Source organism: Paralichthys olivaceus, chromosome 9, assembly GCF_024713975.1.
Source record: "Paralichthys olivaceus isolate ysfri-2021 chromosome 9, ASM2471397v2, whole genome shotgun sequence".
Classification (NCBI taxonomy): Eukaryota; Metazoa; Chordata; class Actinopteri; order Pleuronectiformes; family Paralichthyidae; genus Paralichthys; species Paralichthys olivaceus.
The window spans coordinates 18,841,194-18,867,129 of NC_091101.1; the positions used below are offsets into that span (position 1 = coordinate 18,841,194).

Below are 25,936 nucleotides of genomic sequence, written 5' to 3' on the forward strand. Positions count from 1 at the left end.
TGAACATCAACCTGCAACGATCTCACATGCTCCTGAGGAGTGAGCCCCAACATCCATCAAACAGCTGATGTTTTTCTTAAGGAAGCAGTGACACGGACAAAAGGGTTGAGCAGGAAAACCAAACAGCTTTATACATAGTTTTATTTCTGTTAAATAAATTAAAAGTACCAAAAACTCTGAAAAGTTGAAAACAAGTGCGAGTGTTTCTTTGCGTACCTTTAAAATGTGCCTCTAATTTTCTGAACAGAAACTAAAAGACGAGAAGCACAATGACTCCACAAAAATACATCAGTTGATACAGTGGCATACGACAACACTTAAAATCAAGAGTTATTGATTATACTGATTTATCCATTTGACATGTTGAGGGCAGAATTTCTGACAAAGTTAGTAACTGAATCGTTCACTTCACACACGAGCCACCTTTTGGCAAAGCTTGTTTCAGTTAAGACCAATAGAGAGTCACGTGTTCTGATGAGGACAAGGCAGAAGAAACTGCGCAAGAATTTCAGTGCAGCAGGCTTTTCCTTTTAAGTGTCACGACTGTCAGAATCGTCATATCTCCGAGGAGAAGATATCACGACGCAGAGGTCGTTGAGCGTCTGAGAAGAAAACCTGTGCCTTCACTACGCTGCAGAAGATACTGAGAAAAGCAAATGAATGTCACAAGTTTGATTTTGTTTTTGTCAACTGGGAAATAATGCTTTGGAAAATCTCTTTGGAAAAAAATGGTTTAAGAGGAAATACTGGTCATTGTACACAGTGCAGAAGTTCCTTATTTCAATAACCATGACGTTTTTTGCAACAGCGATTGCAGATAAGAAAATCTTGTGGCACAAATGAGAAAGCTGCACAAAGACCTGCAGAGTAATGAGCCATTAAATCTCGCACATAGAAACTGTTGCATCACTTAAAGCAAGTATTACTCATGTGGATTCACCAGCACACAGGCATGAGACTGTGAATAATGAGCTTTAGAGTTGTGGAGGAAATTGAGGAAAAAGACAAAAACACGAGACATAATATTACTACCTCCAAGACAAACATGACAGACTGGAGACACTGTCACAGACTTGCACCACCATACCAACGGTCACATGAAACAATCACAGCAGTATTTACACCATTTAAGACACCGAACACCACAGAGCGCCACTCTTGATTCCGGTCGACCAGGAAGTTAGTTGGTGTGCTAACAGACTTGTTTTGTAACTCAGCAGGAACTGGCAAAACGAGATGAGAGGCTCACGAGAAAGTTTGATAAAAAGGATGATAAAAAAATGAGGAATATTTCCATTGAACAGAGGCAGAGCTGAAAACAAACTGTACTGTCGTATGAATCTACATCTATTCACATGGTGCAAACTTGGAAGAAAAAAATATATAAATAACAGTTAAAACATGACAACAAAAATGATCTTGGATATCTCAATGCTGTCCCCTCAAATAAAATGATGATTGTCATGATTTATCTTAAGCTTAAACATTCTTTGTTATAGATTTCCACAATTATCCTCTTTATTTACTTACATCTATTTAATGCTTTGATCAGTCAGAAACCATCAGCCACAACATTAAAACATTGGTTTTAATTTTAAAGCCGATGTTTGTTCTTTTAATTCAGTCTACTTCTACTTCTTTTAGTGTGATTGAGTCTTTTCCTTAGCATTTATGAATACATAGTGTTTTTACATTCATACCACTAACTATTCAGGGGTTATTTTGGCATGAGCACCGACAGTAAGAAAGGTCAGCTGAGGATGAGGAGGCACAGGTCCTGTGGGTCATCTGAAAGTGCATAGGCATCAGTCCAAACCTCTGCCCAGTTCTCCCAAATCCAGTGAACGGTCAGACTGTCAGTGAAGATATGACACTTGGTAACGTCGTCCCATTTCTAAAGTCAGTCTGTGGTAGCTCTTACATGAGAGTTTGTGTCAGGTGTGGTGCAGGACAGCTGCACTGGTCTCCGCACAGACGACAGAATACCAAGTGGATCGTGTGGACACAGTCCTATGGGTCAAGGTCCTGTGCCAAATGTAAAGTCAGGTAGAGAGTTTAAGTCCAAACCCTACAGATGCTGTGAGGGAGTCTTGACCTTGTTTACTCCTCGTCTCCCGCCATGAGGAAACCCAGAACAAAGTCGATGGCTTTCTGCCGCTCGTGTGACGTCTGCCTGCCCACCAGGTTGGGAGGGGGTCGGATAAGGAGGCTGGCAAAGAGGGAGGCTAGAATACCAAAAAAGGAAAGAATATTAGCTACAGAATTTTTAACCTTGTCATCTATTACTTTAATTACATTAATACAAGATCATATGTTCTCTGTAATCAGTAGTGTCACTATAAGCACTAACACATTCTTTGATTATTCTAAATACTTCACATATTTGATAAGTAGCTGATCCAACAGAAGATAGTGAACATAAAGAAGAAGCAGTCACGTCATACCTATGAGGCTGGCCGTCAGGTTGTTGTTGTGTGAGTGCTTGAGAAGTTCCTTCAGAAAGGCCATTAAGTAGCGGAACACGTTGCGGTGAGCCCGAGGCAACTGGGAGATCAACTGTGATTCATCAAAGTGAAGACAGATTAGTCATACAGATAAATTCACCAAACTACAGATCTGTCTGTGCAGCCACATGCAACACAATTCAAAGGTCTTCTTAGAAAAAAGGCCTCATTCACTAGGAATCATATTTTCCGAAGTAGAACAGAGTGGAGGTCACTGCACCTGTTTGCAGAGGCGGCTGTCGTGAGCGCACTCGAGGCACCGTTGGTAGAGCTCATAACAAACCACTGGTTCTGGCACCGCCTCCAAGAAGATCAACAGAGCCTCGGCCACAGAGTGGTTACAACCGGCTGTGTGAGGAGTTAGGGAAGAATAAGAAAACCTGGGGCCCGCTGAGGCCCCTGGACAACACATTATAAACCTGGTCATCTCCAAAGACCTTGTCATATTATCTCATGGAGCTTCTAACACTTACACAGCCTGAGACATTGAGAAATAGGCAACAAACCTTTATCGCACAAGCTGGACAAGACAAGGTCATATTATTACCACAGTAACGCTCACTCACTCACTCACACTGACCAACACACAACAGGCTGCATGTGTTATGAGTATGTGAGAGCTCATGTGTCTTCAGTTTTATTTGACATCTGTTCTCTCAGTGATCGTAGAACTGGGTCTTGGTGAAATCTGGGTCAGTGTGAACCTGCTTGATAAATGAGGATACGGATGGAGTCGGGGATGCTGGTGTCCAGACAGTCGATGATGCTCTGCAGCTCCTCTTGTAGGCCCGGTGTCTGGAACAGGTCCTCCTGAGAGACGCACAAAGACAACACATGGGACGTTTAACACAGCTCTCACTATGACCTACATAATGCGTGTTCAGACACAACGTGAGTTTAGAGGGGGCAGGGTTACATGCAAAGTCAGTGTTGGCCAAGGCAACGTGAGAAGAGTTTGTTTGTGTTGCCCTGAGATCAGATGTACAAATGGTACATAATAATAAGCATAATGTGAGAATCTGGAGGATAAAGAGGCAGTATAATATGAAATTAGACAATCTGGGATTTTAGGTCAGTTATTAGACCATTGTCATTTAGTGAAATTAAGAATAAATGCAACCATTCACTAAACCTCAGAGGCTGTAGACGCACCAACATCCATTTAAAAAAAATTATCATCTCATGTTCACAACTTGTTTGAAAATTACTTCGAAAATACAATAATATATAACACGATTGTAAATTCTTACTTTTGAGGAAAACAAATTGAATAGGAGTCAGTTTTGTGACGGAGTTTTATGTCCTCGCAGTGAAACTTAAACCTGTGCTATTCGTCGGTGGCGTCTCACCTGATCACAGGACTTGGTGAAGAGGTGGTTGACCAGGATCCAAACCTCCTTGGGGATCTTCAGAGGTTTGTCCTCAGTACTTGCACCATCCGCCATCAGGAAGCTCACCTTTGACTTTTCCTGACAGGAGAAAATTCGAATATGATTCACATTGACAAACTGTAGCGCGGACACTCGATTATCTCCTGGAGTAAGACGCCAATATTTCCCCCATTTATTCATTACAGGAAAAATGATCTGAATTCACGAAATGATCCTCACACTAGGTGATTCATAACGCTTTGATCGAGTGAAACACAGACTACTAGACTGTAAATCACTCATCTGATCAATTAGTGATAGATGGAGCAGCAGTCAGATCAAGATTATCTCTGGGGTCTGAAGACTTGGAGTAGAGCCATTTTACTAAGAGCTGAATATCACATTCTTTTTGTCTCTGTAAATGGATCCCTGAGACTCATTAGAGACGTCCAAAAATAACCCCAGCTGAGGCTGCACAGCCCGGAGAGAGGCCTTTAATGCTGAATGACGCTAATATGAAGAACTAATGTGATATTCTTCAACATGTTTTAACACCCAAAGTTCTTCTTGTGATCTTTAAGGATAGTTACAGTCTGGTGAATCCTCCAATTTATTAAACTGTTGAAAAGAAATGGGGACAAATTTCTATTCTAAATGGCTCCGTGTTTACTCATGCAGCGATTTAATTTCAGTAATAACTGTTGAAATGGAAGAAGAGACATGTTAGGATTCATACGAGTGTCTGGGCTTAGCTGAACAGACTAATACTTCTTCTCATTAGCTTTAATCATGTGTATAAAGGAGCAATGTGCCATGAGGGTGACCTGCTGTGAAATGAGATTTTGTGTGTGTGTGTTTCTAACTTTAACTGGAGTACCCTGTCCTCAATGGGCGAGGGGAGATTTAATGGGTGACTGATCCGCACACACACACACACACACACACAGAAACACAGACACACGCACAGATTATAACTAAACTGTCATGGTCTAGTCTGTGATTGCCTGTGGGTTAACAATTCCTGCCCTTGTCAGCTTTCTGGAATGTGGAGTGGGTGTGCAGTGATGCAGTTTTCAGACGTGTACATTTTTAGAAACAGCAGTGGAGTTCAACATTTTATGAAGGATGCTTTCATTCTTATTCACTCTGCAAGAATCGCATGAGAGGTTTGATATCACTTGTGTCCGTGTTGTAGGGTTGAGGTGATTAGCTTAGCTTAGGCTAAAGACTTTTATTTTAATCAGTTCATCCGAGAGTTGAAGAGTAAAATCTAATTCCCTCGCTCCTGGGATAACGCCAAAAATGTGAAGTTCAAGATTGGATTTCTTGTTGCACTAGTGCCGGAAGCAACACAGCCTTTGTTTTCAACAGGACCATTTGAAGGAGCTGTGGGAATATTTATGACTTTCAGATTTAGGTTTCCCTCTTATTTCGGTCTGAAGTTAACATAAAAGACTCCCAACTCTTTTGAACATAATATTGGGATCCAACTTCTTATCTAAGTAGCAGAAAGCTAAATTTCCAGACTGAAACCATCTTTATCACATTTTTTGCTTGTTGGGCACCAGAATTAGCAGCCCAACCATTTTTTAAATATTTCTACTGCAGTAAGTAAATCTATAAAGGGAAAGTTGCACATTGAGGTTTGAACATGAACCACACGTCTTTGAACTGAGGTGATATTGACTCGGTTTGGACTGATCATATAGATCAAAATCAACATTCATGTTTTACCTTTTCCATGAAGCTGTCCTCTCCCTGAGCAAGAAGTCAGCCCACAACCACAGTGAAGTTGGAAAGGAATAATCAAGGGCAAGGAGAGGCGATGAAGGGAAACAAAAGAAGAAAGAACAAAGTAGATAGCAATGCTACGAATAAACACAGAAACAGAAAAGTAGAAAGATTATGATTTGCTTTTGTATAAATCCACTGATCTAACACACCAGGCCAGAAGGAAAATGGAACAATTTAGAAGAAACAAGAGTAACGATTGATAGTGAAACTCTATCCCAATGCTAAATCAGACTAAGTCAAAAAAGCATGGAGGAAGCAGACAGAAGTGTTTATATTAAGGCCAGAAGAATCTATTTACAAGAACCAGGCTGAAGTGGATCTAACCTGAGTCAGTTTCCCTGTTCTTTAGGAGCTCCCTGCCTATGTTTGAACCACTTCCTCATTCCCCTGGCCCCTCATGGCCAGAAATATACAGGCTGAGACATTTTGTGCTCTCCACATATAGGCTCTCTCTCTCTCTGCGACCGAGTTTACCCAGAGGGAGTGAACAAGTCCTCACGTGCACCTGCTCAGGTTTCAGGTAGTGAATTGCTCTGGAGCGAGGAACCGCCGGCAGCATACAATCTGAGCTAAGCTGCTCTGAGTACAAGTCTAACACAGATTTGTGTTTTACAATCAGGCTTTTAACTAATATGAGAAAAATATGCCTTTGTTGTTCACTAATCCTATCACTTTGAATGTATTCCCCATGTTATAGCTGCTGGATTAGCTTTCCCTTACCAGGTCAATGAGTTTGGTGATGGGGATCTCTCTGATGGGCTTCTTCATGCGGCACAGAGTCTCCAGCGAGGTGCCAAAGCAGCTGGGCAGGTAGTTGCCTGAGATGGTAATGAAGTAGTCCTTGCCACGGTCCAGATGGAGCACCAGAATGTCCTCTATGGAGTCCTCTGCAGAGTTCAGCAGCGTGACCGAGTCTTTACTGACGTACACCTCCAGAAAAATCTCCAGGGTCTCAGCTGGTCAGGAAGATATAGCAAAGGTTCACAGAGAAACTTCCTGAGGAACATTATGAGAACATTTTCATAGGAGCTGCCTCTTAATTCTTAATTCATCTCAAACTAACGGAACATTATCTCACAAGAAAACATGCATATTTTGAAACATGCCTAATTTATCATCCACTATCCAAGTACAAAAACAAAGAGAACATTAAATTGTAACACTCAGGAATACTGCATGAACCTTCACAATATTCAAAATAATCCCTTCAGTGGTAAGCTTAGGATATGTCACAGGACAAATCTGTCCTTAAGACTAAATCTATAAATTTATAATCTCCTTTTTGCAATGTAATATTTTAGGTTTCCAAAATATTACATCACCATGGTTTAAAATTGGAGGTAACGAGCCAAAGAACAATGAAAACAAAGGGACTTAATGAAAGGACTTACAGGGCTCTAAGAATCCATCACTTGGCTCGGCACGCAGCCAGGGTTTGCAATATTGTGAGTCATTGAGTTTGGGGATGAAGGCGAAGTGGCAGGGGACCTGCCCGTCGTTGGTTATTAGGAAACGCTCCTTTTGAAGCTGTCGGAACTTCACATTCTCAAATGCAAACTGAAGGACATGGAATAAGAAGAAACATTAATAACACACAGACTATTCTGGTTATTAGCCTGATATACACTGCTCAAAAAAATTATACAATGTACATCAGTCAAAATTTTTAACTTATATAATTTGTTCATTAAGATCTGATGTGTGATTTAAGTGTTCCCTTAATTTTGAGCAGTGCATATGACCTGAGGAGGAAAGATAACACAGGTATGATGAGCACACACATATTTGAGGACTTTATTCTTACCTCTCGCCGGCTCAGAGATACAGATGGAAGGAAATCATTCTCCATTCGGTCCATCACTCGAACAATCTCCTCAAACACCTTTTTGTGCCGCTGCTCATTTATAACCTTTACCTGGTACACAAACACACAGGTCCTATTTATGGATTTTTATCAATACAAAAATATTTTATTACATCAAAGTCCAGTGAAAATTGTTGACGTTGCATGTTTTAACCAGTTTTGGTTAAGATTCGTATTTGACAACATAGTCTCTTACCCCTACAGTGAAGAGGGAGCTGACGGGTTTGTGGTCACTTGTTTGAAGCTCCATGCAGCTTCGGTATTTGAGCTGCTTGACATTGTTGCCCCTCCAAAGGATTCTGTCACACCAAGCCGGGACACGGCATTTCCCACTGCAGGAAACAGTTGTGATTTTTAAAAGCAAAGTCAGAGGTGAGACATGGGACTGAGCAGCAGTACTGCTGACTCCGTGTTACTGTAACGATAAGGCCCGGAAAATGCTTCTTCCCTCACAAACTTAACTTCAGAAAAAGTGAAACTGATCCAACACAAATCCTGGAGTGAGCTGTGCAGTCAATGATTTGCAAACAGATACAACACGGAGATGTGTTTTTACCTTGAGTCCCATCGATCTGTTTTGGGGTCGTACTTGTACGTGGGAATGAAGTTAATATCTCCCTCCATGAAATCTGTGAAGGCTCTCTTCGTCTGCCTCTGAATGTTCAGCTACACATGAAAAGCAGCAACATTGCAAAGCGTTAGTTGCTGAATGAATCAAACAGTTTACAAACTACTGTTTACTCCGACTGTTACTGATTTCCTGATATAAGTTTGTGCTTATCGTTGCACATCAAACCGAAACAGAGAAAACACATTGATCTGGATGAAGAGATTCACCTGATCCACCTCCTGAAGCTTCTTTAACTCATTCTGTGAAATGAGCTGCTTGACTTCAGCAGCATCATACATGAACAGGCGATAATTCAAATCCCCGAGCCAGATCACTACACTGAAACACAAGAAGAGACAGAGAGAGTTCAAAAGAACAGAATTACAACGACAGCATTGTAGTGAATGTAATTTAACTCAAATACAATAAAATCTTGTCAAAGAGAGGTTTACTCCATAACTCATATTTGTAAAGCTACTGAAAACAGTAACTCTGATAAACTTAATGTTTTTAGTATTAAGAACCATTTATCATAGAATTCAGTGTTATTGCAGAATGCTGAACAAAACAGAATAAACAACCACAATTCAGTTACAGCTCATGGGGAAAAATTAAAAAAACTGATGATACAATTATAACCGATGAGAGTAAAATCAAACATTAATCCAGAGCCATGTTCTCGCTCTGAACATCAATGACAGAGAAACTCACTCGTGCTTGACGATACTGAGAGGGGGGTGTTCCAGTAAGTGGAAGGTCATGCGGGCACATATGTCTTTGTAGTCCTGGTTGCGGCGCTCAAAGTCTTCCACGTGTGCTGCTAGATGAGAGTTTACAATGCAGAAACTCGTGTTGTGGAAAACGAACCTCACAGCAACGCCTCCTTTGTTCCCCTGAGAGAGAAAATTGATTTTATCAAGGCCTTATTTTAATCTAAGTGTACGTGTAAAAAAAGTCATCCGAAAAAAACAAGCGATAATGACTCATAGAAGCAGATCATTTGGTGCCAAGTTGTAATGTTTCTCTCATGACACTTCAAAAGTCACCATTTCACTTTCTGATAAATACAATTGTGAAGTTTTCCAATTTGTTTTTGAATTTTGCTCTGAAAACAAAATGAATGCAGATGGATGTCTTGCTCATGACTTTGTTAATTAGCAGGATCTACACAAACTTCCAGTGATATTTGTTGAGAAATAAATGATCTGCTCTACATTCAACTGCAGATCCAGCTAAACTAAATTCCTCATCAGTCCCTGCACACAAATGCAAAAAAAAAAAAAGGACATGGCCTATTTATCCCAATGGTTTTTATTATTATTAACATTTTGTATTTTAAAGCAGTCAGTCTAAATTTAAGGTGAACTAACCATTTTCCCCATGATCCCAGTCCCAACATGCTCTGCAGCCACTTCTTTAATGTGATTTTTGTGAATCTTTTTGACAAAGACCACAAGCATCATCCCAACGAGTCGTATGATCCGAACCTGAAGAGATAAAAAAAAAAGAGCCATGTTAGCGCTTATTCAACGTAAAGAATAGTAGAATGTACTCTATAAGGAGGCATTTCTTCTACCCACCCTCTTGTACTTGGCTTTTGGGTGCAAACTTTTCTCCACAGCTTCCACCCATATCTGCTCCTTGGACGAGTCCATGTAGAAGAAAGCTTCAGTGCTCAGGTCCAACTCTTGAAAACTAAACCAAGTCACCATATAGGTTGTTATTAATCAAGAAAATAAGACAGCTGTGTACAGCTATATGGTCAGAAAACTGGAGTATGATTAATGGTAACTGACCCCAGAGCATATATATCAGGAGGTTCTGTGTCACAGGAGAGCCATGGCTCAAGGGTGTTGTCTGGAGACTGACCGTTCACGTTCCACGTACCTGTGAAAAACCTAGAGACAGGACACACAGCGAAGAGTTAGTGGTGGCAGGAGGAAGTACAGAAATATAAAATCATTCACAGAATAAATATGCTCCTCTCACCTAAATGTTTGGATGTCCACATATTCATTCTCCTTCTTGCCCAGACGGTGTTTGATGAGGTATTCTCTTTGTCCTGCCTGGCTGGAGAACATGGTCTGCCTCATGCTGTTGGTGGTGGGGCTCTCACACCAAGATGGTGGTCTGTCCAAACGATCAAACCCACCTGACCTGAAACTACTGAAATTGAAACAGTGGGCATTATTTAACACCAGCACATTTAGCGTTCATTTACCCATCAATATAAACTCAGTAGACCATAATGATGAAGTGAAAATATATTTTAGACACTTTTTTAGACAAAGTGTAGAATCTGAATACTTTCTGAAGCCATTATATGAAATGTAAACAATTTTAACTAATTTAAAATACATTTACAAAGACCACTTTTTATTTCAGCTGTTCTGATAAGTGAACTTACTCTGGCTTGGTGTTTAAGGAGTTGTCTTTGGCCTGTATGGAGACAGATCTCTCTTTAGGGACTGGTGCAGGAGGCAGAGGATTGGATGGAGTGTAAGAGGCTTTGCGAGGAGGCAGAGGGGGAACGGGAGGAGGGTCCCTGGAGGCAACTATGCGATTCTGGTGGTTCTTCTTTTCCTCCACTTTGAGAGCGTGGTTGAAGCTGTCTTCAAAGCCAAAGTCTGAGGCAAGCGACTGAGCTGGATCTTTAGAAATAGCAAGTTCAAAAATACACTATTGAATACAACATAAACTATTCTGAAGAAATTATAACTAAAAAGGTTTATTTTAAGGCTTTGTTTTCACAGAAGCTCTAATTTATACACCAGTTTGACTTTGTATGCTACCTGTCTTTGTTGTAGTGCTGTTGTGGTGGTTGGGAGGCAGTGCAGGGACAGGTTTGGATGGGTTACCTCCAGGGCCAACAGAGTTAGCAGGCTTGTTTATTCTTTGTGGTGGGATGGGGACCGGACCCCTCGGAGTCGTTGGGGCGAGGGGCTCCATCGCTTTTAGTTTTGGGACTTTCGGTTCAACTGTGAAGATTGAACAGGATTGTTAGAGGAAATAATCCAAATAATCCATCTTTACAGTTTAAGGGTGGTTTCTGTTTGTACATGCAAATTACAGTAGGAACATCTTCCCAGGAACTAACTGAAGATGTATACAAAACAAACAATATGGGTGCAACAGCTGGCTCAATAAAAGATACTGAGATATCATGAAGCTACATTGAAATATGAAACCTTAAAGTTTACTCATATAAAACCACATCCTGTTTCAGCCGTCCTGTCAATATAAATATGATGTCAGATGAAAATGAGCCAACACCCAGAAGCGCTATGCTGTTATTACGGGAAGTAGAGCTCCAGTTAACAAGTGACCAGTTGATAACAAGACTGAAGAGGGCACAGTTCCACTGCTGTGTGACCGAGCTGCTGCAGGATTTTACCAACATGAAATCATGCAAATGATAAGTGGTGCACGTGAAACTGGGTCAACAGGTTCTTATTAGTTCAGCTCACACACATTAAGCACTTGGATTACATAATGTCCTGCTATGACCTCCATGACAAGAGTACAGGATGCTCACACTGTGAGTTCGTTTTCGTCATTACTATGCAAATGTATGAAGCAAGTTTGTTCACAAGTCAGTTTCCTCCAAATTAAATCAATTAAGCCGTTAATTATAAAATATTATTTATATCAATGTGTTCATATTTGCATGTAACATAATTAATCATTATTTATTCTAGCCTGCTACAATATCAAAATTTCCAGTCCAATTACTTTTAAGATCAAGAGGATATCTTGAAAACACTTGATACATTAACAGAATAAATATGTCGTATTCTGCAAAATATTTACTATTTTTTCACATTGAGATACTCCAGTGAACCTACACATCTATTAACAGAAAGGAAAACACTTGTTGAACAAGGTTTACAGATTCTTATCAAGCCTAGCACGGCTGGATGATCTAAATCTTTTACTGTGAAGACTGAGTAATTAAAACCTGCTCCACAACAATCCTCAACTCAGATCAGATATTTAAATTTGAACCGCCATCCCAGAGATAAGCAGCAACCTGCATAAAAGGTCTGTTACACTGCTAAGATTTAATAAGTACTCCGTTCACTTCATTGTTGTTATAATTGACGTCTATTTTAAGCTTGAACTGGTTGTGCACATCTTGTTTGTCCTGATGCCACATCGCTGCGTAGTACGGACAAAAGAAAACACCAACCTCGCCATAAATTACATCTCTTTTCATTGACCAATTCAAAATGCTCCCAAAAGGAAATTCCGACTACTATGAATTTTGTCATTGTGCACTGGACTCACTGCCTTCTCTAATGATTTGAGTGGGAAGGAAAAGTTGATAAACATAACTCATTCTCTTGAAGACTGTCAGTTACACAGACAAAACAAATAAAGGCGAGTCACATTTAACAGCGGATCTCATCTCAAAATCACCAGCGAATGTGGCGGGAACACACAGGAAATAAACGAGTGGTGTAATCCACCCTCTGTAACTGAATGTTACATGAGCGATTCAATAATTAATCATCCAACTGCTTTGGTCTGTTGACAGACAGTAGAGTCTTACCTTGCTGCTGCGCACTTTTCAGCTGGGTTAAGAAGGTTTGAGTCCGATCATCATCCTGCAGTTCCAACAGCAGCTCTGGGGCTTTTTCACCTTTAATTCGTACCCTGACAAAAGCTTGAGATGGGTACAGAAAACACACACACACAGGCATCTTCAGACTTTGCAAATACTGACCATCTAGAAAACAAAGCAAAGTGATTTAGAAGTGAACCATTTCAGCATTCTTTCAGAGTGCCCTGGCAACTCAGGACCTGCCTCTGCTAATAAATGAAGACATTTATCTGAAAGGATGCTCTAAAAATGGAGGGTGGTTGAATGGAGGCTTTGTTGATGTAAAAGGACCAAAACAGAATCTGACCACATGACAAAAAGGAAATAGGAAGTATTTAACCTAAAAGGAAGTTAAAAGTACTTACAATTCACCGAGAAGTCAATAAGGAGAGCTTCATCTGCTTCTAAAATGAAAAAAGAACAAGAGCTCAAACTGAGCCGATGTGGTTCAAAGGTCTGTGGTAGTAATGTAGAGGTGTAAAAGATTTCAAAAGGTCACGTGTTGATTTTTGAACGTTATCTTCCAGGTGCCAAGGAAATACTTCCTGCAGCTTTGCTTTTACACCTCTGAGCCATGACCCCAAGTGAACGGTAACACTGCTATGCATCGGGGTAAAGAATGTGAGGTCCAATGCCACAGGCTGGACAGGAATCACTTACATCTGACAGAAGACTACACACTGAACAGTTTGTAGCAGCTGGTAACTTAAAATATCTGAACATTTCATCATACTGAACATACATGAAATAGTTAACATTGTCAGTGTTTCCCCTACTACAGCCTTGGGGCAACATTTGGGACTATAAAAGTACAAACAAGCTTTCCAACCACTCATATGACATCAACCAAATCTAAAATTCAGGCCAAAACATCAGCTTTTTTTAAACCACGTGCAATCTGGTGACAGCTGTGAGGCTGCTGGTCTGTGCTGTTGATAGCAGGAGAGTGAGTCCGGCCCACATCAGTAGCAGCTCTCCTGGTGTTACAGCTACACCCCACAACAAGATCAGGAGGACAGATCTTACAATGTGTCCTGAATGTGTCTCCTGTGACCCCTTTAGATCAGATTTCACTTCCCCAATCTATATGCAAATACACACGCATATGCAAATGCAAACATACGTGATTTCTGTTGACGATGATCCAAATTATGTTGGTCTGATTTTACAGATGACAATGTGTTTGTGACTGTGTCGAAATCTGTAGCAGGTCAGAGGGCGTCAGCTTGATGTGTGGCCCCAGGATGCATTTGAGTTCCTATTGCTAAAAGAATATGGCCACATGCGTCCTAAACCCCTTCTGAACATTATCTGAGTGATCTGATCTCAAACACATTGAGGACTCATTTAAGAGTATTGAGACCTGTACTGACTCAGGTTGGATGTTAATAACAGGTCTGAACAGGGTCTGAGAGTAAGTATTCCTCCTGACTCAACAAGTCCGATATGGGAAAGGTTGGGTGCAGAACTAGATACAAATTTATACAAAATAAAACTCCAGACCTTGTAAACTGTAAACAAACTGTTCAATTTGCATCTATACAGAACAAAACAAAAAATCCCCCCCAAAAAGCATACAACCTAGGCAGTAACACGGATTTTGATATTGAGGACAAGAAAAAAAGTCACTTACCTCGAACTATTTCAAAGTTACCATTGATGGGTATAGACAGCTGAGCCACTGGACGAGACACGACAGCGTCAGGGGTGGCCAACACACCCAATCTGGATGAAAACAGCATAGACTCTCACTTAACATCAGCTCTGGATGATTTCAAATCATTTAAGAAAGAAGAAAATCATTTCAAAACAAGCTGCAGCTTTTTTCTCATGACAGCCGCTCTTTTTCAATTGAAGTTATGTTTCATGCATAAAGTGAATAGGGAGATATGTAGTACAGGGATAAGATTAAACTATCGAGTGATTAAAACAGATTTTCAGAAATCTTTACACATGCTCACATGCAAAAGTCTGATTTAGTTGAAGTAGCAGTTCAGTTAATTTAGTTGTAAATGAAACAGTGGCACAAAATGAAGTAACATGCATGACACTTCCACTGAAAAAAACTGGAGCACAATGAGAGGAGCTCAGCCTCAGGTAATTAAACTAGCTTCCACTCTGTGATAAGGGTTAACGTAGGCAGGATCATATTTCAATAACAATGACTGACTAACAACCAAGGTCCATGTAGCAAACTGGGTACTACCCACCTCTCCTGTCCATTTCACTATTCATTACTTCTGAGAGGAAATTGATTCAGCCTTGCTGCAATAAACGTGTCAGAGAGATTTGCAGTTACCCGGAAAGAACAAGGGCCTTCTGATGATGTAAGCTACATGACAAGGAACACCAGAGAACACCCCCCTTCCTTTTCAGGGCGGTGGACAAAATAATGGAAATGACTTACAATACAGCCGCCCTGGATTAAATAAGAATATGGTGGCTTGTAATGTCCAGTTTTACCTTGAGGTGATCATTTATAACTTCTATTATCTGTCCTCTTTGAACCTTGTTGTCAACACATATATTAATAGTTTCAAACAGAATAGTCTAAAAATCTTAACAATAAAAGCCAAACATAAGAAAAGCTGCCCTGGCAAAGACAACAAGGAAATTCTATACAACACCGGCATGAAGACACTTAATGAGATCAAATATTACCTACACAAATAAAAGAGCTGACAGTTTCAACTGATACTGTCAGATTTACATTTCTTCTGCAGGGCTGTTGTATTTTTATTTGTACAGCACCAACTGAATATCTGATAGCACCTGGTTTCCATGACTGGACTACAGCTGAGTTTAGTAAATGTGGCTTTAACACAGTTAGCTGAGCAAGAAGCTTGTGTGCCCATGTGAATCTCATTACAGCCCAGGACTAGCTGAGCTGGCTACTGCTGGGCCTAATTGCTTTCTCCCTCATGCTAGCGCATGCCACAAACTTCCACAAACGCTGTCGTGAGTGTGTAGGTAGCTCCCCCCATCAGCTGGAGACTCAGGGTTAAAATTCTTTTAATGCAACACTGAACCAAATCACTACAGCTCCATGGTCAGCTCTGCCTTGAAGGTGACTTTCTGACTCCTGGAAAGAGGGTCAGTGAGGAGTCACTGAAACCTACAGCAAAGTATTAAGTGTACGACTTTGTGGCCATAACATGCAACATTTATTTTAGTTGCTCGGGGGCTGAAACACCCAAAATATTGCAGTTTTGGTTAATTTTCTAATACACTGTTACAAGAAGTGCCTCCAACAGCATAATGCATATCTAATTATATACATTAGAGAAGAAAACCAACGCTAAAATCCAATAATCAACACTGTACAATCTGAATCATCTCTTCTATTATTCAGTGTGGCATCGTCATGTTTCTATAAGTGCTATATGCAGGACACTGGAGTTGCGTTAAGTTCTCATCCAGGCTCAACCTTTTATCCAACAGGCTGACGCAGCATCAGTTCGAGCAGTCTAATGTGAGGACGTGGGCATTTAACCACGAGTGGGGTCCTTAACACTTTTGAGAGTCGGTGAGGGGCACATGTGAGTCACTGGGGTCAAATGAGTCATTGAATGATTGGGTGTTGAGCTGTCTTGGGGGCGATCTCAATAATTTGTTGTGACTGGCTGATGAATGGAGTTGTTTAGTGATGACTGCCAGTTTGACGTAGCTGAAGCTGATGCTTTCCAGATGAAACGTCTTTGAGAATTTCAAGCAAGTCCAGTTACAGTACGGCACAGTACTAAAAAACACCATAAACAGGAAGCCAACCAACATCACCAACACCTTATCAAAGTAAACTCTGACTAATATGGTAATACAGTTTGAGCTACCTCAAAACAAGTTAATTTGCATTTTAAACACAACATTTCCATTTGACCTGAGAGCAGCAGAGCCATCCGATGCATGATAACGTAGACTTTTAAGACAATTCCAGGAGAGGAGGCCCGACACTTCAGACAGCCACCAACTAACGTCAAACTAACACAGCGGTCAAACACCTGGATTTCTTCACAATAAAGCAGATGAACATCTGTGACGTCTCACTAGCTTAACCTACGGCTTGACAAAATAACACACACGTTCAGTCACCAGGTTCACTGATACTTACATAAACTCTCCACTGCGCTCAATAAGTGACAGTAGTCTGGACTCCTTCTGGCCAGACCTCAGCTCCTGACCTCTCACAGTGTGAGCAGCACAATCAAGGAATTATTGTGGATGAAGATGATAAAAAATGGTTCAGACACATCTGAACTGAGATGGGTTTTTTAAATGAACCACAGGCAGGTGCCTCGCTGTCATTCTCAAGTTAGTACTGTGTGTGGTTAGTGTGGAGATATTCAGAAATGGAGATCTCTGTGAGAAGAAGCCATGCTCATTAGAAATCATGATGCAAACCAATGTGAGAGAGATAAGTAAATAAAGTTAAACTGAATGATGACAGAAGTCGTTGTGTTCCAGAGCAAGTGTGTTAAATGGCTGGCTGACCGTGGTGGCATGATTTAGTATGGAGAATAAATAAAGGGGGAACGTGTGGCTATAAAACAATCATGTGGATTAACTCTTATTAGTTTCAGTGTTAGTACAAGACAAATATTCTCAGGTTAGCCGAGTAGCTAACATGAACACTATCTGATTGCTAGCGTGGGCTAACTCAAGCTGAAACACACAAATAAAGAATAAGGATTTAACTTAATTCAAAAAAAGGATATTGCCAAGCATTCCTCCTCGCTCATCCCCAGAGGCGTGTCCATTCTTACCGATGTGTTATGATACGTTTATCGGTGTCTAAAGCGACTTTCTGTCGGTTCAGTCCGGGACGAGGCGGCCGGAGAAAGTTAAATCCACACCGGGTGCGGCAGCGCCAGCAGCGGCCTTTCCGGTGTGCCTGTCTGAGTGGGTGGTTGCTAACGCTCGTTAGCTCGTTAGCCAGCTGCTTTTGTTGCTGCTGCTGCTGCTGGACGGGCTCACAATCTCCAGCGGAGCCGAGAAGCCCTAAAGCCCCGGCGAGTGCGCGTCGTTCAGTCGGAAAGCTTCAGGCAGCTCCGCCGGCTTCTCGTGTGTACCGCGCGGTGTCAGGGAGCACGCTGGCCGGGATGCATAGTCGGCAGTGAGCGGCGGGTTTCGGCTGGACACAGTTCGATGCTGACAGGATTCTCTCCCTGCCGAGTTCTCCAGCTTCGTCGCCGGCAGGTTTAACCGTGGAATGAGCGTCACAGCGCCACCGTGTCCCTCAGAGTGTGAACGACAGACTGAGACCAGTTCAGTCTGTATTGAATAAAACAATACAGCATTGGTAATTAATAAATAAGTGAAAATACAATTCAAATATATAAAGTGTGCCATAAATACAAATAAGAATATAAAGTTAAAGGTCCAGTGTGTGAGGTTTAGGTGACAGGGAACTAGTGGCAGAAATTTAATGTAGAATAATCCTCATGATGTTTTCACTAGTTCCTTTCATCTAAATTGTATGAATTATAGTTTTCTTTAACCCAGAAAAGTCCCTTTATATTCAAATACTTCATATTTAAATCGAGGGGACCCTCTCTACGGAGGCCACCATGTTTTTTTACATTGGTCCAGACTGGACAAACTAAACACCTTTTGAGTTTTTATGACAATTAAAAGCTACCACAGGTTCTTTTTCATGTTTAGAAGGGGAGGCTGAGATGAGGGGTGTTCAGCTGCAATATGCAATTTCAACACTAGATATCACAAAATTCTACTGTAACTTCAAAGTTTCCTCCAAAGTTAAGTCCCAGTTACAAATCCTCCTCTGCAACCTTTGGCCACATTACTCACAACTCCACATGAGGTTATAATTTCCTCTACAGAGATACTGTACATTAGGCAGCTTAAAAGAAGGTTATACCATTCATAACCTTTGATTTCACTTAAAACATAATTTCTTAATTTAAAACTAATGGCACCTCACATGGCTGTCAGACAAGATTGAGTATTTCCCATTCAGATAGTATCCCACACTTTTAATTAATAAAGCTTACAAGTAACAAACATTAAAAGTTTCTTCATTGTACTTATACGACTTTATAAGTTACATAGCAATAAACTGTGACCACTTTATTAGGTATACATTTACAATTAAATGCAATACAACATCACTGCCATACTATTTCTCTTTAAAAGCACAATATCTTCAGTTTTTGGTGATACTGTCACAAATGTGAAACTTCAATTATATATATTAAATATAGGTCATATAGTTACAGATGGCCTTTTACTGGACCATGTTATGGTGAGAGGTTTTCTGAATTGTTGTCATTTCCATTTCCAGTACAGGATGAGCTCAATGCTAAAACAAGCAGTTTCATTAACACCTTTATGAAACAAGAGAACAGTTATATTGGTTTGCAGCACAGATGCACCTAATAAGAGGATACAGTGCCTCCAACATTCGATCTATTTTATAAAATAAAATTGCATTTGAAATAAAAACAAATCGATTGATGTTAATTGTCATAATGATTAACTATGTAGTAACAGAGCACATTGATTAAATGTCTGCATTAGTTAAGGATGCATAGTCAGGTTAATTTAAAAATAAAGCTTCATGACTTCTGTCAGTTGTCGTCAGTTTGAATCTTGTGAATGGCGTAAGGGCTGGAGTCTCCACGTGGCCAAATGTCTCCGTTGGGCAGATCCCTCATCCGTTCCACCCCACGATCAACCATCTCTACCGTCAGCGTGGGGGGGCTGAAGATGTCCGCCGTGCGATAGGACTTTGTGAGTCGACAGAAGGACGATGTGTCTGAGATCTCGTCGTCGTAGAGGTCCTCCATGAGCTCGCTGCGCTGTCTGCGAGACACTTTCAGCTCGTCCTTCAGGTCAGAGACCAGGTCCTTCACATCTCTGACTAGTGTGGAGCGGACACCAAACAGGCAGAGCAGGAAAACCAGACCAGCACAGATACCGGAGACAAAGTACAGAGCCACTTTCTCTGGTAGATCTGGAAGAGAGGAGGATGACAGATGAGGAGAGAGGATCCTGGGTTATATTAGTTTAAAAATCTGTTTGTATCACATGCAGCAAATTAGCTCAGATATCTGCAACAAAATCTTCAACTGGTATTTTATGATAGGATAATCCTTTATACTTCCCACAAAAGGAAAATTACTATTTTCATTAAGTATAATTACTCATCTGTCAAAGATATCAACAGTTCTTAACTAATGCAGGATGTAAACTTACCTTAAAAGTGAAGATAATACGATAGATATCATATCAGGGTTTCAGTTGCATTACTAGGCCTTGTTATTATAACTTTTATAAAAATTTAAAAGTGATTAAATGTTCCCTATCAACACTTTCAATATGTGCAATTTGATTTTAATATTGCATTGTATTAAAGAATGCTCTTATTAATCTAAAAATCTCTGGCATGCATACATTTTCAAAAAACGTATTTATGCAAAAATTATTGCAAGAAAATCTTTGACATCTGAGCTACAATGATAAGAACTGTACATGCAACCCCAGTGCACATACCCAAGATTTTTTCAATGATCTCCAGAGAGTTGGTAAAGATCACGTTTTGAGGCCTGTAGATGGGGCCAGTGTACCATCCACCTGCAGGTGAGAGGGGCCTGGACTCAGACCATAGACTGTGTATAAAAACCTCAGACACCAGTCAAACTCTGCTGCTGGACAACCTGTCACCACTCAGTCTCACTCTCACCGTGTGTGTAGTCTGAAATCAAGAAAGGATCTGTGGACCCTCGACCCACGTCTTCCAGAAGATATTGAGGAACTAAAGAGAAAAATAGATTTTTAAATAATTACTTCAAACCATGTCACCTCGGCCTCAAGCAGTGACTTCCCCTGTCACTCACCACAAGTGAAGGACACCCGCAGGTGCTTCCTGGTGCCGGGAAAACACGGATCCCCAAAGGTTTGAGTATCGGCCAGGAGTGAACAGTTTGCTCTACCGTGACACTTGCGGGACACCTTCCTCAGAGCCAGCGCTGACAGACACTCTGTAATGAATAGAATAGAAGAGAATAGAATGCCTTTAATGTCATCACACAATGAAGCATGGCGAAATTACAGCAGCTACCACTGAAAGGTGCATTTAGTAAAAAAGAGAAATAAAATATAACAATAAATAATGAATGAAGATGGATCAATGAATCATTATAACTGAAAAATAAATGTTTTATCGTTAAATTATCTGATCAACAAACACTGTAATTGAGATTAAACCATTTTATCAGAAAATGTATACTTCTTCTTATCAAATCTCTCATTGCTGTAAACATAGAGATGAATGGGGCAGAGGAATTATTCATTATTTTCCACCATGCAACTGAAGTTTGCTCATTATTTGGCCATTAGATGGTTTATAAGTTCCCTGTTTCAGACCCATGTCTTTGTGTGACCCAGGTTCCTGAGGACAGTAGGGACTTCCGTGCAGCAGGTGTCCAAAAGAGGCCGAGTAGATGGCGAGGACGGTCTCATTTTTACACATCAGCCTCAGACGCTCATTTTCACACACAAGCCTTGTGCGATGGTGCTCTGAAAAATAATAATAATAAGTAATTTACTTGTATTCATATAATTTACTAGTATTCATATATTGCTGTGATCCTTCCAGGCAGCAATATGAGCCCTTCACAGATATACTCAGTACATATTCAGTATCGGCCTTTATTTGCTGATATGAAAACTTTTATTCAACAGAACAATCAATGCAATGTTTAAAAATGAATTTTCTTAATTTAAGCCCTAAATATTTGACTATATTTGTGTTTGCTTTTTATTTAAAGTTATGTATGAGTCCTTTATTTATAAGCCCAATATCAAGCCTCAATTTATTGTGACATTTTAAGAATAATTACCAGATTAAAACAATATATATATCTAATCTAGTCCCCAGAAATCCATATCGGTTCGGCTCTAATTTGTATTTGTGTCGATAAATCAAATGGCTGCATCAAATTTTCCAGCACAGTGAACCTTGTCAAAGTTGTTGTTGTTGGGCTGGATGTGAGCACATCAGTATGTGTCAGTGGTTAGACAAGTGAAGTGAGTATATGTAGAAGTGGGTTTCAAACAGTATCCACTGTGTGTGTGTCCCAAGAACAAAACAGAACATGATCGTAACATTGAAAGATAATGACTCAAGATAATCTTTCAAATAGGTTTTTAGTCAGAAAAGGTCAATTAGTTTTGTAGCAAGATCTTGTGATGGCCACTATAGACAGGAGGGATGATTTTGAATTTTTGCCAAAAATATGACAATGATGGCACTGGCTCATTTTATTTTATATCTTTCAACCATGTGACATCAGCTTCCTTTTGCTCTGTTGTCATGAAGATGTCCAAGACGGACAAGACGTCCTTAAAGTAGACTGGAACAGCTGATATCTCTTTGACAACTGAGCACAATCAGTCTGATCCATGTGTGTATTACTCTCCACATGTTTGATTTCAGGAGCAAAGTGTCCTACCTGGTCTGCACTTGTAGGAGACGAGGAGATACTTGCTGGTGAGTGGACAGGGGTCTTGTCCAAACACTGCACTGAAGACAGGGATGTGACAGGAGCGTCGATCCTGACACTCTGACAGCACTTTCTGCAAAAAGGAGAGAATGTTGAGCGCACCCACCTGCAGCATGAGTCACCCAGTTCACATTCATCTCCCAGTGACACACATCTATAGCAACCGGTGAAGTGCACGCTGTGTCCTCGTCCACACTCGTGTTTGTGTTCGTAGAGGGACATAAATGCCGATAAGGCACTCGTCGTCCATAGAAAGCTGACAGGACGGCCACAGACGTCCTGGAGGGACAGTCGATGACGAGTGTGCTCCCTTCACATGCATGAGCCGTGTGGTTCTTCAGGATGGTGTGAAGATATTCTGAAAGAGAACATCAGGGGACATCATTTAGGAGCTGTTCAATAGTTTATGAACACACCAGTTATCAAGCTGGGATTTAAATTGACATCATTTCTAGAAAAAAAAAAGACTGTGTGTGAATGTTTCTATGACACTTTCTACCGTACCAACTGTGACGCACTTGCAGCTTTCTTTGCTCCCACCTCATCTCAAACCTGCTCCATGAGCTTTGAGTCTGAAGACAGACGCTTCTGCTCTTCCATCATTTGAAGCCACTGTCATGTTGTTTCAGCTTTGAACCATTTTCTTGCTGTGGGATGAAGCCCTGACAAACCCGTCTGCCCTCCTTTGTTGAGTGAGTTTTTGTCACCATTCTGTTTGTCAGTATACACGGACACATCTATAAGAAGATGATGTCTAATAACCATCGTCAACTCTGGTGTTTATATTACAAATTATATATTACAAGTTAGTTATATACTTATATATTGCACTCACATGTAGCACTTTGTAGTCTGGCTTTTTTGAAGCTTATTGTACTTACATGATTCATGTTGTTCAGGGTTTGTATCCTCATGGTTGAATGAGCTTGTTGTAAGTCGCTTTGGATAAAAGTGTCAGCTAAATGAAATGTACAGTTCTACTTCCTGCAGTACTGTATTGTCTTAATAAAACCTCTGAGGATGTAGTTTTTCCAACATTGCCTTTGTACAGACAAAGTTTTTTTTCTATAATAAACCAAAGTTGGGAAGTGAATTTTTAACTTTTTTAACTTTCAGGGCTTCATTTACTTCCTTTGCTGTTAAGGCTCTGAGTTAACCAGCCTTTTCTATGAAATGCACAGAATTGTTCAGTGTTTGGTGATCCATAATTAACTTTATCTTAGCTTTAACATTACCATGGGCCGTTAGCTGCTTGTCTTTGCACTTTTTAACGTTATTCCCTGGACTTGGACAACTTAAATGTCAATGAAAACGGGACAAATTGGGGAGTTCTACAGGTGGAAAAAATCTATAGTGCAACTTATAACAAAGCAGGCATACAAACCCAGTGAATAGTCACCAATGTGTTGCTATTATTGATACAAAGGCTCATATCTAATCTCTAACACGGCAGTTAAATATGTCACTCACCTAATTCAGTTATATAGATAAGTCTGACTCCTGATTGACGTCAGTGATGCGACAAGAGTTTCATATCTGATTTATAATCAACAAGGCCATTATTTCCAATGACAAGTATACTAAATTATTATTACATAAAGATACATAAGTTATGAGTGCTTCATTGTTCAAATTGCTTTTTTTAGTTACTGCATCCCAGTCCTGCTTGTCACTGGGTGTTGTCTCAGTCAGTGGGTGTAGCTGTCCAAGAAAATGATTTTGACTATGACCACACACGCAACCATGCATGACACTGAGGTCAGCCTCCCCTCCCATGGGTGCTTCCTGTACGCGCCCCCCAATGTGTGTGTGGGTGTGTGTGTGTGTTTGTGTGTGTGTGCTGTTTAAAGCTTCACAGAGCAGATGCGAGACAGTACCAGGCACTCACTCACAATGAACTATTATTAGGCCCCTGAGAGGCTGCAGCCAGAGGGACAGAGAGACTGCAATGCAATGCTCACAATAGTGTCCAAGACAAAAGCTACCTTTGGCTTTCTTGTCTGAATCATTTGTTACTATAATGTTATCAGAGAAGACCAAACATCAAAATAGCTCAACTCATAAACTCAACTCAACAGTGGATTATTTATCACCGGGGGAGTGAAGATCTCAGTTCAGGACCTTTTCACTCTTTACACTCTCACCAGCTGTTTGCACAGCAGGATGTGCACATAATGTTGAGTGTCTTCTTCTGCAAAACTTATGCAACTAAAAATGAACAGCTCAGCATTTTGATTTTCTCTATAACAGAAACAGAAATTGATGAAAAAGAGAACAAAGCACTTACGAGAGAAGTCAGGAGCTGCGTGTGCGGTCTGTGCACTCAGGGTCAGGAGGAGATGTAGGAAACTGAAAGACCAGCAGAAACTCCATGGTACTGTCATCGTGCGTATCCTGCATGACAGACCCCCTGACGTTTGTTGTAATGTGTTGTTGTGCAATTGACTGCCTGGGAGATGGTGACCAGTGGGTCAATGGTGCCATTGTGTTTACAACCGCCCTCCTTTAGCGATAAAAAGATCAAATCCAGTGCTGCTCTGGCTGCGCTTGAGATGATGTTGCTCCGATGCTCTTTCTTTATTTCAACAGCAGCATTGTGATAGAACTTTCATTTGGCATCAAACTGTCAAAATGAAACAGGAACATCTTTCTGATGGAGATGACAACAACCTGTGACTTTACTCTGTTGCTCCTGCCAGCGACTCGAGTTAGCTTAGCATAGCATGAACCATGGAAGCACAGGAAACAGCGACGATCACTATGTTTAAAAGGAACAACTCTGAGGCAGATTAACTCATTGTATCTACTTTTTTAAAACCCTGACACAAATGAGAGTATATGATAATTTCCATGTCAAAGAAGGTCAATCACAGGTATAAATAATGAAAAATATAGATGGCTGAATTTGTTTATGTTGTCTGGGTCCTTGTATTGTCTGTGCTGCCTCATTATAACTGATGATAGAGTGAAGACAGTGTTATAAGACATTATTATTAACACTTTTCCTCTCCATCCATCCATCACCGCTTATCCTTAAAGTGTTGAAGCCAATCGCAGCCGACATCAGGCGAGAAGAGGGGCACACTCTGGACAGGTCACCAGCGTCTTGCAGGGCCAACATATAGAGACTGTTTACTGACATCCACATGTGCCAGTTCCAGGAGAATCTGACACAGAATTCAAAATGTCTGCTGATGAAAAGGGCCTTTTTCAGGAGATTGTAGTTGTTGGATCCTTTTGTTGATTAAGTAGAGTCACTTGATCTCAGACCAGTAGACAGGTTAGCTTTTTCCCCTCAAATCCCCCTGATCACCAAGCTCCTGCTCTGTTACTTACAGACAGGACATCATCATCATAAGAAAGCAAATAAGCCATCCCAAATTTCCCAACATGTTGAACTGTGTATTTAATGCCTGACTAGGATCTCTGACCTTCATGTGTGTGTGTGTGTTTGTGAGTGTGTGTGTCTGTGTGTGTTTTGGCAAAATCAATACTCATTGTCATGGAGTCGTCAACAGTGAGGGTCCTGTTTATGGAGATAAGGCTTTTTTTTCCAGGAGGTCACTTCCAGCAGCTGTGTGTGGTCAGAGGAGATATGTGTATCTCTCTCCATGAGACTGGCCTCTCCTATCTTTTTGTCTGCGGAGGAGGAAGTTAAAGACCAATGGTG

General features: G+C 40.7%; 2 protein-coding genes across 8 annotated transcripts; both read right to left on the reverse strand.

Moving 5' to 3' along the window:
- Positions 1-123: 123 nt before the first annotated feature.
- On the reverse strand, positions 124-17,924 carry ocrl (OCRL inositol polyphosphate-5-phosphatase). Of its 6 annotated transcripts, XM_069531438.1 has the most exons (24): positions 17,457-17,640; positions 16,854-16,932; positions 14,379-14,470; positions 13,111-13,149; positions 12,695-12,808; positions 10,935-11,120; positions 10,550-10,793; positions 10,132-10,308; positions 9,939-10,040; positions 9,723-9,837; positions 9,513-9,629; positions 8,854-9,035; positions 8,370-8,481; positions 8,089-8,198; positions 7,729-7,864; positions 7,473-7,583; positions 7,060-7,225; positions 6,389-6,624; positions 5,609-5,632; positions 3,854-3,973; positions 3,230-3,314; positions 2,725-2,852; positions 2,445-2,556; positions 124-2,225 (listed from the first exon to the last, which is right to left on the reverse strand). In XM_069531438.1, the coding sequence occupies exons 1-24, from the start codon at positions 17,497-17,499 to the stop codon at positions 2,101-2,103; spliced, it is 2,955 nt and encodes a 984-aa protein (XP_069387539.1). In that variant the 5' UTR covers positions 17,500-17,640; the 3' UTR covers positions 124-2,100. The 6 variants fall into 6 exon arrangements, with proteins under 6 accessions (XP_069387539.1, XP_069387542.1, XP_069387540.1 ...); XM_069531441.1 differs by lacking the exon at positions 16,854-16,932 and having other exon boundaries at positions 17,506-17,879; XM_069531439.1 differs by lacking the exon at positions 5,609-5,632.
- A 790-nt stretch (positions 17,925-18,714) lies between these two features.
- On the reverse strand, positions 18,715-24,880 carry LOC109624389 (protein eva-1 homolog C). 2 transcript variants are annotated; one of them, XM_020079006.2, is made up of 8 exons: positions 24,554-24,880; positions 22,419-22,624; positions 22,216-22,339; positions 21,128-21,280; positions 20,599-20,742; positions 20,445-20,516; positions 20,255-20,335; positions 18,715-19,715 (listed from the first exon to the last, which is right to left on the reverse strand). In XM_020079006.2, the coding sequence occupies exons 1-8, from the start codon at positions 24,648-24,650 to the stop codon at positions 19,330-19,332; spliced, it is 1,263 nt and encodes a 420-aa protein (XP_019934565.2). In that variant the 5' UTR covers positions 24,651-24,880; the 3' UTR covers positions 18,715-19,329. The 2 variants fall into 2 exon arrangements, with proteins under 2 accessions (XP_019934565.2, XP_019934583.2); XM_020079024.2 differs by lacking the exon at positions 20,255-20,335.
- Between the last annotated feature and the right edge of the window lie 1,056 nt (positions 24,881-25,936).

Coding starts and splice junctions, on each gene's coding strand:
- ocrl (XM_069531438.1), bottom strand. CDS start 17,499: ATGGACACGCCTCTGGGGATGAGCGAGGAGGAATGCTTGGCAA. Junction 7,584..7,728: donor GCTCCCTCTTCACTGTAGGG/GTAAGAGACTAT, acceptor TTTGTGTACCAG/GTAAAGGTTATAAATGAGCA. Junction 3,974..5,608: donor AGGACAGCTTCATGGAAAAG/GTAAAACATGAA, acceptor TTCTCCTGTCAG/GAAAAGTCAAAGGTGAGCTT.
- LOC109624389 (XM_020079006.2), bottom strand. CDS start 24,650: ATGACAGTACCATGGAGTTTCTGCTGGTCTTTCAGTTTCCTACATCTC. Junction 20,517..20,598: donor GCGGGTGTCCTTCACTTGTG/GTGAGTGACAGG, acceptor TTTTCTCTTTAG/TTCCTCAATATCTTCTGGAA. Junction 20,336..20,444: donor GATTTCAGACTACACACACG/GTGAGAGTGAGA, acceptor TCTCACCTGCAG/GTGGATGGTACACTGGCCCC.